This window comes from Tyto alba, unplaced genomic scaffold, assembly GCF_018691265.1.
Source record: "Tyto alba isolate M040663 unplaced genomic scaffold, T.alba_DEE_v4.0 Super-Scaffold_33, whole genome shotgun sequence".
Classification (NCBI taxonomy): Eukaryota; Metazoa; Chordata; class Aves; order Strigiformes; family Tytonidae; genus Tyto; species Tyto alba.
Window position 1 is genome coordinate 17,635,468 of NW_024881308.1, and position 10,938 is coordinate 17,646,405.

General features: G+C 61.9%; 1 protein-coding gene across 1 annotated transcript; it reads right to left on the reverse strand.

Annotated features, from left to right (window-relative positions):
* Nucleotides 1–3,192: 3,192 nt before the first annotated feature.
* Nucleotides 3,193–6,425, reverse strand: LOC116962526 (nucleolin-like). Its single transcript, XM_032996516.2, has 2 exons — nt 6,031–6,425; nt 3,193–4,007 (listed from the first exon to the last, which is right to left on the reverse strand). Exons 1-2 carry the CDS (start codon nt 6,101–6,103, stop codon nt 3,193–3,195), a joined length of 888 nt encoding a protein of 295 aa, XP_032852407.2. The 5' UTR covers nt 6,104–6,425.
* Between the last annotated feature and the right edge of the window lie 4,513 nt (nt 6,426–10,938).

Here is a 10,938-nt window from a genome sequence, read left to right on the forward strand (position 1 = left end):
GCGGCGGAAATAGCGACCGGGGCCGCCCGGCCCAGGGAGCACCCAGGAATGTGGCACCTCCCAGGGCGGGCACCCAGCGGGGACGGGGACGGAGACGGTGCTGTGCCACCAGCACCATGCTCCTGCCCAGACCGGGCTGTGCGGCAGGAGAGGCGCTGGGGGAGCCGAGGGGCAGAGCGGGCCCCCCACCCTGGCCACGGCACATCCCGGCTGGCCCCACATTGAGCCCACTGGCCTGTCGGGACCAATGCTGCCCAGGGCTGAGACAAGCCAGGCACTGTCCCTGCTGCCCACCCAGGGACAGGGACAGGTACAGGGACGGAGATGGGGACGGGGACAGGGAGGGGGACAGGGATGGGGGCAGCCTGGGCTGCCGACAGGCGCGCAGGGCCACACGCAGTTTCGATGGCACGTGCAGCGTGGATTGTGCGCACACCCACGCACGCACACGCAGGGGCTGCCAGAGGGGATGGGCGCTCCCGGAAGGAATCTGGCAGGGGAAGCCCCGACAGCTCCGGTGCCTCCATCCTTGTGCCGCACCAGCAGAGCCGCCCGCAGCCCCACGCGGCCCCGAGGACAGGCAGCAGGTCCCGGGACAGCCCAGCCGCCACGCTTGCAGACCCCCACACACACTCAGCGGGGTGTTGGGGGTGGCTTCGGGGCCCCTGGGAGAGCCAGGGACTGAGCGATTGCTGTGGCTGAGCCGTGGAGGGGGGACACAGCCAGACCCCAGGTGCTGGTGCAGCTCCGTGCCTGTGCCCGGAGCCCCCGGCAGCGGGTGGCCACAGGGGACAGGGTGGCCGGTCCCGCCAGCCCCAGGGAAGGGAGCGGGAGGTGAGAGGCAGCTCCGGCACCGGCACCGCGTGGTGGGGACCGGGACACCCACTCCGGCTCCAGCAAGGACGCGGGAGCCAGCGCTACAGCCCCACAGTCCCAGTGCTCGGGCAGAGCCCCCACACAGCCTCCGGCTCCCTGCCCCCAGCACCGGGGTCCTGTGCCCCCCGGCCAGTCCTGGTCCCCGCTGCCGCCCCAAGGCGTGGGGCTGGGTGGGCACCGGCTGGCCGGGGGGTGCGGGGCTGAGGGGCTGGTGGCAGCGTGGGGCTGTGGACCGTGTCCGGTCACAGGATGTCCCTCGGGAGCCAGCGATTGTTCCTGGAGGCAGAACAATGCCCGGAGAGCTGCCAGGGCACCACGGGCTGCTCCACAGTGCCCAGCCAAGGAGCCACCTCCGCTGCCTCGGCAGGGCCAGCCCCACACGGGGGTCCTGGGCCCCTTGCTGCTGCCTGGCCTGTCCCGGTCCCCCACCGCAGGAAGCTGCGCCGGCTGCTCTTGCCTTGTGTCATGGCACGGCACGGCACGGCACGGCACGGCTTTCCCAGGGCTGCATAGAGCCCAGCGCGGAGCAGCGGCACCTTCGTGCCTCCCTGCATGGCTTGTCCAGCAGCAGCAGCTGCCCGCAGGAGGGAGGGGACGGGGGTGTCACGCTCGGACGGAGCGTGCGGGGCACAGACCAGGTCACTGGGCCCAACCTCCAGCCTCGGGAGGATTTAAAGCCCCGGCTGTGCCCGGACAGGCAGCCCCCGTGCTGCCCCCCACCCCGCGCCATGAGGCTGCTGTCGCTGCTCCTGCTCCTGGGGCTCTGCTGCCTCTGGGCCCGGCTGGCGTCCGCAGGTGGGAGCGGGGTGGGTGCAGGGTGGGTGCAGGGTGGGCACTGGGTGGGCGCAGGGTGGGCGCAGGGAGCCAGCAGGACGGCGCTGTGGGAGGACGCGCAGCCGCAGGTACAGGCACGAGCACGGCCGTGGCCGGGGTGCAGCACCCCGCGGAGCGGTGCCATCTCCCTGCACGTCCTTGCACGTTGCGGAAGTGACCAGCAACCCCCCCACACTAAAACAGCCCCCCTGGGATGGGTGCCCCTGCCCCAGGACACTGCACCCCGGCGTGCTCCGCAGGAAGGACTTGTGGCATGGGTTCTCCCGTCTCTCCCCAGGATTCACCTAAATCCCACCTGGACCCGCACCAAGGACCCAGCGTGTGCAGCCACCCCACACCAGACAGCTGGACAGCCAGACAGCCGGACAGCCAGCCATGGAGGGATCCATCAGCTGCTGGATAGGCGCCCATCCCCTCCGATCCCACCTCCCCGCCTTCACCCTCAGCTCTGTGCTGAGCACGGGGGTCTCTGTGCCCTTCCCCACCCCCCAGTAAACCCAGTCTGCGGTGAGCACTGGCTGGCTCCTGCTGTGTCTGGCTCCTGGCGAGCCCCCGCTGCCCTCCATGGGACCCTCAGCCCTGCGGGAGGGGCAGGGTCCTGTGCAGGGGCTGTGCCACCATGGGTCCCTGGGGACTCGCACGTGAGTCCTACCCAAACTCCACAGGCCTGTCCATCCCTGCCGGGACTGGGCTTGTTCCCATTCCCAGAGACCCCGGGAGCAGCCGCCCGGCGGGACCCCAGTGGGAGCCCAGAGAGGAGCTGGGCTTGCCCCACGGCCTTGGCAGCTCAGCCAGCCCCGGCCTCGCCTCGCTGCAGCCCCGCAGCGGGTGTTGGGGCTCAGCCAGGGGTGCCCCTCGCATCCTGCACAGGCAGCCATCCCCCTGCTCCTGGCCCCGCTGCTGGCACGGCACGGCACGGGTGAGGCTCCAAGGAGGACACAAGCTCCCAGCTCCCCAGTCCCCCACCTGCACAAAACCGGGAGCTGTGTGTGCCCGTGCCCAGAGGGTGCTGGGGGGCCGTGGGCAGGGAGCAGCTTGCCCCAGGAGCCCCAGGGAGCTGGGGGGGGGGCAGACCCCACAGGGAGGTTTCTCCTGGCCCAGTGATGCTCTGCTGGTCCTGGGCGGGCACCTGGCTGGGGATGTCCCTGTGGCTCTCCCACGGGGGACAGAGCCACGTCGCTGGGCAAAGGGTCCTGCCAAGCCCACACCAGGCAGAAGTGGGTGTGGGAGCCCCCCCATGCCCCGGGCTGGGGCAGCCACGATGGCCTGTCCACGCCAGGCAGCAGCCAGGGACAGCTTGTCACGCCAAGCCAGTGGCCCAGAGTGGGGTTTATTAGGAAAGAAAAGGTCCTGCCCAAAGCGTGCCTGAGCCTGGCCCTGGCAGAGTGAGGCAGAGGAGGAGACAGGGGGCAGCGGCCCCTGCGCCCACCCACTGGGGGCTCGCCTCGCCCCACACGCTCCTCACACCCCCTGTGGCATCGGTCACCAAGCATCATCGCCGTCACCACCACCATCGTCATCACTGTCATCATCATCATCATCGTCACCATCGTCGTCATCATCTCCATAGTCGCTGTCGTCATCATCATCATCGTCGTCGTCATCACCATCACCACCATCATCATCACCATTGTCGTCACCGTCATCGTCGCCATCATCATCGTCATCACCACCATCATCGTCATCATCATCGTCATCACCATCACCATGCTCATTTTTATCATCATCGTCGTCGTCATCATCATCATCATCGTCACGGTCATCATCCTCCCCACTGTCCCCCTGGCCAGACTCAGGCTTCTCTCCCTCCTCAGGCTTCCCCTCACTCTCCAGTTTCCCCCCAGTCTCTGGCTTCTCCCCCAGCACAGGTTTCTCCCCAGCCTCCAGCTTCCCTCCAGTCCCCGGCTTCACTCCAGCCTCCGGCTTTGTTACAGCTTCTGGCTTTTCCAGAGTTTCAGTCTTCCCCCCACATGCTGGCTTTTTCCCTGAACTGGGCTTCTTCCCAGTGTCCGGCTTCCCAGCCAGTGTGGGTTTGCTCCCCGCCGCAGGCTTCCTCCCAGTCACCAGCTTCTTCCCCGGTGCGGGCGTTGCAGCAGCCACCGGCTCAGCCCCGGGCAGGCGCTGGTCCTCACCCACCCGCTCCGCACCCGACTGCTGCTTCCCAGCCAGGGTGGCCCCCCCGGGCTGCGGGCAGAGCAGGGTGCAGGGCTGTGCCCCAGGAGAAGGGCTCTTCCCCGGGGGGGCGATGCCGGGCTGCCCTGGCTGCGGCCGCCTGGCAGGGGCTGCTCCGGGGAGCCCTGGAAGGGAGCAGAAAGCAGCAGCATCAGCGCCCGGTGCGCCGCCCTCCCACCCACAGCTCCCACCCACCAGCACCCTGCATCTCCGCGCAGGGCTCCCAGACGGGTAAAGCCCCCCGGGATCTGCCCCTGGGTGACTCGGGGGTCTCAGGGTCGGCACTTCGACGCCGAGCCCCGGCACGGAGGGCAGGACGCTCCCCGCGTTCGCAGCAGCCGGGTTTGCCGCTGCCCTCTCCCCTGCGGCTTTTCCTGGTGGGTTTTGAGGGCTCTGCCTGCCCGCTACTGCCCGCTCAGCCAGGGCGACGCAGCCCCCCAGGGACACCCCAGTGCCTCCCGGGCTCGGCAGTTGGGGGGGGGGGGGCCAGCACCCGCCCGCAGCTCCGGGAGAGACGGCACCACGCCGCAGCCCACCCCGACCCCCGTATCCCCCAGGCTCATCCCCCACCTCATCTTCCCCAACCCTCGACGGCAGCACCGCTGGCAGCAGCCAGCACCCCCAAAGCGGCACCCCAAATCCCGCCCGCCAGCAGCCAGCCACCGCGCTGGCTGCGGGTGCAGAGCTCGAAGAGCTGGGCCAGACCTTGGAGAGGAAAAGCAAGAAAATGTGTGTGTGTCTGCATGAGTGCAGCAACTTCTTAGCAAAACAAATACAAATACAGCAAGTGCTGTTTAACCAGGGCACGAGAATATTGCTGAGCGTGTTTAGGAAGTCATTCTGCGCGCTCTCCCGCGCAGCAGCAGCAGAGCGGCGCAGGGCAGGGCTCCCCACGGGCAGCGCTGGCCCCTCGACATCGACCCCACACAGGGAGTGAGACGTCAGCAGCGGGAGCACCAGCACCGCCGCCTTGCTGGCTAAAAGGCTTAAAACCAGCCTGAAAACTGAGAAAAGAAACTCAAGTTTCTAGAGAAGAGCATCTGGAAAGCGATGGCATTTCTGCCGACACGTTTTCATCATCGTACAACGGCCCCAGCGTCTTGTTACAGAGCAACAGCAAACCTGGCCCCCAACGCGCGGGAGCCGCTGCTGCCTCGGGGTTTGAGCTTTAGAATAAAGCAGCCTGGCTGGCAACACGTGCAGGAGCATTCGGGAAGGAGTGCAGTAAAATTGTAAACAATCTCAAAATCGCTCCATGGCACATTCAGAAGAAATACCATTTTTTCTTCTATGAAAATTGGCCATTTTTCCTGAGAAAAAAAATACGAGCAGGCAAAATATTCTTTTTTGAGAATTTCCCTTCTCCTGGAGCAGCTCCCCGCCGGCAGGGCTGGTGCTTTCAGAGGGCTTGGAGGGGGGGGAGATGCCCTGAACCTGCCCCAAAGCAAAGCGCGGGGGCAGCTGCCAGCCCGGGCGAGGGAGGTGCCGTGGGCTGGTCCGAGGGGGCAGCGGGTGGGCGGCAGAGCTCAGCCTGCCGGGGCTTGGCTCTCAAACCTGCACAGTCTCATTTCGGCTCGAGGGGGGGCGGGGGTCCCCACTCGCCCCAGGGAGGGTCCCAGCCCCATGGATGGGAGCTGCTCTGCCCAGCCAGGAGGGCCCAGCCCAGCCCGCCCCGGGCAGCCCAGTCTGGGTCCAGTCCAGCCCCCTCGGTCCCACCCCCAGCACCCTGCGGCTCTGGCCAGGCTGGCGTTTCCACCCACCCCTGCCCTGGCCACTGGCCCGACTGACGAACCTCCCGAGCATCCCTACGGCCGCGTGCTGGTACCACCGCCGCCTCCGTCCCCGGCAGCAGTGTTGCCAAACTCAAAGATGATAAAATTTAAGCAAAGATAAAACCTCACAAGGGTCACAACTCTTCACAGAATCTTTCATAAACACACGGATCAAGACAGACGTTTAAACACACATCCCTGAACATCATCATCAGCGCTGATTTAGCTGAAGACGTCCCTGCTCATTGCAGGCGCGCTGGACTAGGTGACCTTTAAAGATCCCTTCCGACCCAAACCATTCTACGATTCTATGAAAATACGGAAAATATTCTTAAAATCTAGCAAGGCGGGGTGTTTCCAGCACGCCGGTACTTGCCTGCAGCGGGCGCTGCCTGCAGCTCTGCCCACAGGGCGAGGAGCCCCAGCAAGACGAAGCCTCTCGCCTTCATGCTGCCGGAGCCAGTGGCCGGGGCTGAGCCGGGCGGCAATTTAAAGTTCCTCCCAGGCAGCCCTGGTCTGGAAATGGGAGGAAGCAGCTCACAGGTGACTTGGAGGAACCTCCCACGTTTTACTGTAATTCTCTTTTCTAAAGAGCCGTTCCAGCTGCCTTTCTCCACCCACAATTGAGGCAGGAGCAGGATCCAGAGTCGGCTGGCGGGGACAGCACGGGGACTGGGAGGAGGGAACGGGAAACCGCAGCTGCAGCGAGGTGGATTCTTCACCACTGCTCTTGACAGGGATCCCCAGCGCCTTTCTGGGGGCTGGGACCGACCCCTCCACCACCGCCGCCCAGCAACAAACCGGCCTCCCCCAGCCCCAGCACGCGGGACGCTGCCGGAGCCTCCCCGCGATGCCGGGTGGGAAAAGGCTGGGCTGCCCACGCGTGCCCCCGGCCGGCCCCGTTCCGGCCGGTCCCTTCGGGCAGGTCCCCACCCCGGGGCCCGGGACCCTTCCCGTCCCGAACGGCACCGCCTGCCACCATCCACGGGAGCACAGCGCTCGCTGCGCAGGTCTCGTCCTTTGGTGAACCGCTGTATTTAAAACCCAGCAGGAATAAACGTCTCCCGCCAGACAAACCTTTCCTCGTACTGCAGCACCACCGGTGCCTTTTCTTCATGTCACTGCTGCGTCAGAGCTGTGAGGGACAGAACGGTGGGAAGAGCTTACCTGCAAAAACCTGGTGCAGGTTTAAAGATGAGAACTCTTGACCGAGACGGGGCATCTCCTGGCAGGCAGCAGCAGCCAGAAAGTTGCCTGGGGAAGTGTGCGCGGGCTTTCTCAGCCCCAGCGGCCGCCTGCACTGCCCCGGCGCTGGGCTCTGCCCGCGGGCACAGCCAGAACGGGCTCAGGGGACGAGCACCCACCCAGGCAGCAGCGCCGGGAGCTCCCTCCTTCCACGTGCAAACCTCCCGTCGTTCCCAAGGCTACTGCTGTGCATGCGAGACATTATTTGCAGATTTTTGCAGATATTCAAGGCTTCATTTTGCAATATTCAAGGCTTCATTTGAATACCTGTCTCTACATCCAGTATTTCATTTGCTTGTTCCGTTCACGAGCAGTGTGCTCCAGCTCTTTCCATGCCACTAATGCAAATCACCAGGTTTTGGCATCCAAATGAGCGAGCTCAAAGTCCCTCAGCACATTAATGTTGTCCCCCAGACTCACAGGGTCCTTCTCCTCTGTGGCCTCCCCAAACCCCCCGTTACTGCAGGGTGGCCCCACACGGACTTGGCAGAGCTCAGCACGATCCTTCATCCAGCCCCAACCACAGTCTCCATCACGGCGCCCTCAGAGCAGCTTTCTGGGAACTCTTGAGCATAAATTTCAGGGTTTAGTGTCCACACACAGGTGCCCAATTAACTTACACACGAGCATTCAATAACTGCATGCATGAGCACCAAATGAGATCATGCAGGAGCGCGCAGTTATCACACGCACAAATGCCAAATTAGTTCCTAAACAGCACAGCACAGGGACGTGGAGGGGCACCTGGTATTTGTAGGCAGCATCAGCACCCCACTAGTGCAGGCACGAGCACCCTGCCTGCTCACACCTGAGCACAATTTGGGCACAAATTGCCTGGTTTAGGCAGCAGTGCCTGTGCAGGAGGAGGCCACGGGCTGCCCTGAGCTCCAGCCGCTGGGCGCATCAGCTGTCTCTAATCAGTCAGTAGAAGTTTGTGTTAGCTGGCAACAGATTAAATTCATTAAAATTTCCCTTGAGTCAGGACTATTTTGCCCACAGCTGAGACTCCCCAGCCCAAGGACAAGGCTGAGCAGCCTCGTACCATGCTGAGTGCCCACAGTCCCTGGAGAACCGTAAGCAGAGGAACCGTTCACCCCCAGCAGTCGGGGCTGGGGCTCAGGCTGCTCCCCCCACTGCGAATCCAGCGGAAGGGTCTGCTCCGATGAGACAGCACTCCGATGGAATGGAGCTCTCTGGAGGGAAAAGTCTTGGGATTTCAAGGACAAGAGCTCACCCGAGGCAAGCAGAGCACGGGAATCTGCCTTCAAACCACAGGTCCAAACTGCCAGCCTTCACCAGAGACCCACGTTAAGAGTAAATGAAAAATTAAATGCACTGCCACATTTACTTCCCTTTTCCCTGCATCTGATTTCGGGGTAAAGACTTATTTAATATGTTTGAGATAACAGATTAAGTAGTGCCTTTAATTATGTGAGTGCTAACCCATTTAAATTAAGTTATTCTCAAGGCACATAGGAGTTCTAGTCATGGTCATATTTTGTAATTTTTTCCTTCCCTATTTAATTATTTCTTCCTGAATTATACACAAACCAAAGTGCAATCAGTATTAGAGGAGATCTTAAGGCCAGGACACACCAGGACCAGGCAAGAATGGGTTGGACTTGCTGGATCAAAAGACAAAGTTTAAATCTGCAACTGTGGGGCAAGTGAAATTAATTGGTCTGAGCTCAGCATTATTTTCACAATTCTAAGCAAGCGTGTGCCTCTCGACACGAACACTGAAAAGGCAAAGTTCCCACTCCAAGAGCTCTCCATCGACATCACGTCACAGGGATGCAGGGGCAGCGCAAGGGACGTGACTCAGGGGCGGGAAGGTGCCCGGCTCCACGCTGCCAAACCTGTGTGGGAAGAGGGCTCGCTGCAAGAAATATGCTTTAAGTACAGGTTTATTCTTCTCCTCGTGGCTGTGACTCAATTTGGATGCAATTTCACCGTGAACCGCCCATCTCTGCTGAAGATCCAGCGTCCCACACCTCGCGGCTCCACGGCTTAACCCGACGGCCCGGTGCTTATCGCGCATTGCTGTCGCTGTTAATCACCGCCGAGCAGGACCCCCCACGGAGCAACCCGGGCCGTCCCGCCGGTGTCGGCAGCGCCGACTCCCTTCCGCACACCCGGCCAACCACCTGGAACAACTTGCGGGACCGCAGGGCTCCTTCCAGCCCCGGGACTGCCGCGGCGGAGAGCTCTGCCTCTGCCACCGCGCTCGCCCGGCAGCTCCTCTTCTTGGGAACAACGCCGTCATTTTGGCACGTTTCCGCTTCAGCAGACCACGATCTTGGTTAACGTTTCGGGAACTAACGAAGGCGCATGTCTGATGAGCGTGCTTCTCTACTGACATAAACGCCTTGAAGAGATGGATCCTGCAGGTCCTGCTCCAGCTCCACGACTCGGATGGCACAGAGCAGGATTGGACCTGCGCCCACCGCCCACGGCAGCGCAGGTCCACGGGGAGTGGGATGCGCACCAGAGCCCTCCAGCCCATTCTCAGGACCAACCAGAGATCGCTCTGTGCCCACTGGGAACATTATTTGGGTCTCCAAATGCTTTTTGGTCATGTTTCCCCTCTCATCAGCTGTGTCCTGACTCTCACTGATTACCTGCAGCGCAGCACCAGCCTCGTGAGAGGTCAGAGGGTGAACAGAGAAAAATAAACCAAAGAATCACATCTTCTGCTGCAACAGGATGCAGCAGGCGTGTGCAGCCCCTCACCAGGATCTTGCAAACACTGGTGCCACAGTTGTTCACAAAAGAAGCAGTGAGAACAAAGAGCAAATGCCCACGGTACGAGCAGCACTGCTCCTGCACCCAGATCCTCCCGGGGACGGCTGGGCTGCGGCAGGTCATGGCTAAACTGCCGCAGGTCTCGCAGCACCCACATAAATCCCGCTTCCACGGGGCGGCAGGAGCTCATCCCAGACCCCCCGCGCACCCGGCCAGCTCCGCAGACACGGAACGTCCCGAGGCTGACACGGATCGACAGGAAAGGGGCTCTCGGCTTTCAACCCGCTTGGTTCCTCTCCCTCCTCTGATCCCTTTCCTACCCACCCCAACCCACTGAAACACTGACTCCCCCGTGATGGCCTGCCCACCGCCTTTCTGCAAAGCCTGGGATAATTTTACAGCATTTGATGCTAACAAGTAATGTCATACAGGCAAAGCTGACAGGCTGCAATCCCGCTCCTCCTTCCTGACCCCCTGTGCCGCTCGTCCTCTCACACCGCAGCCCCGCAGTGACCTGCAAGGGCAGCCCTTGAGGATCCAGCGGGATCACGAAGCTTTGCTTGCAGGAATCTCACCAAACCAGGACGTGGGACTAGGCTCAACAGGCTTCCTGCTGCTGCCAAAAGCCGCAGGGAGGGACAGACGGGACACGTCCAGAGTCTCTGTGGATCAGAACAGAGCTCGGGTAAGCTCAGCTGTGAAACGGCTGCTCGCCTGTGGCAGACATTCGCAGGCTGGTGTGTTCGGTCATGTGCACCTACCGCACAGATCCACGGAAAAATTACCATTAAAAAATGGGGGCTGGGGGAGATCCAAACAAGTCACCTCATCAGCTACGTTTAGGGGATCCCTGCCAAACATTGTTCTGACGTGCTCTTAAAAAGACATCCCTGTACCTGCGAAGATGGGCACTCCTTTATGGAGAATTTGTTCCAGGACTTAAGTCTTCTCATAACTGGAAAGTTGTTCCACAGATCTGACCCAAGTCTCACTCGATTCAAACCAACGCAAGGACGCCTTGTCCGCTCGCGGCAGGCACAGAGAGCAACCGACCGCTGTCCTCTCCGAGCACCCGTGCAGAGCTGAGCCCTCTCCCCACCGAGCTTTCGCAGGTTAAACAGAACCATCCTTTTCACCTTGCCCCATGAGTTTCTGCAGCGGTAGGTTTTTTTTCCTCTCCTCTGGACAACGTCCGATTTTTGTTGCTAACAATTTGGAACAGCCATGGACGGTACATAAAAAGCCCAGCGCTGATGACAATGCAGTTATGGCAACATCAAAACGCTGATGATGA

What these genes read in the sequence shown, in the direction of transcription:
- LOC116962526 (XM_032996516.2), bottom strand. Translation starts at nt 6,103, where the DNA reads ATGAAGGCGAGAGGCTTCGTCTTGCTGGGGCTCCTCGCCCTGTGGGCA. An exon ending in GCAGGCAGCGCCCGCTGCAG is followed by an intron (nt 4,008 to 6,030) that starts GCAAGTACCGGC and finishes GCTCCCTTCCAG; the next exon opens with GGCTCCCCGGAGCAGCCCCT.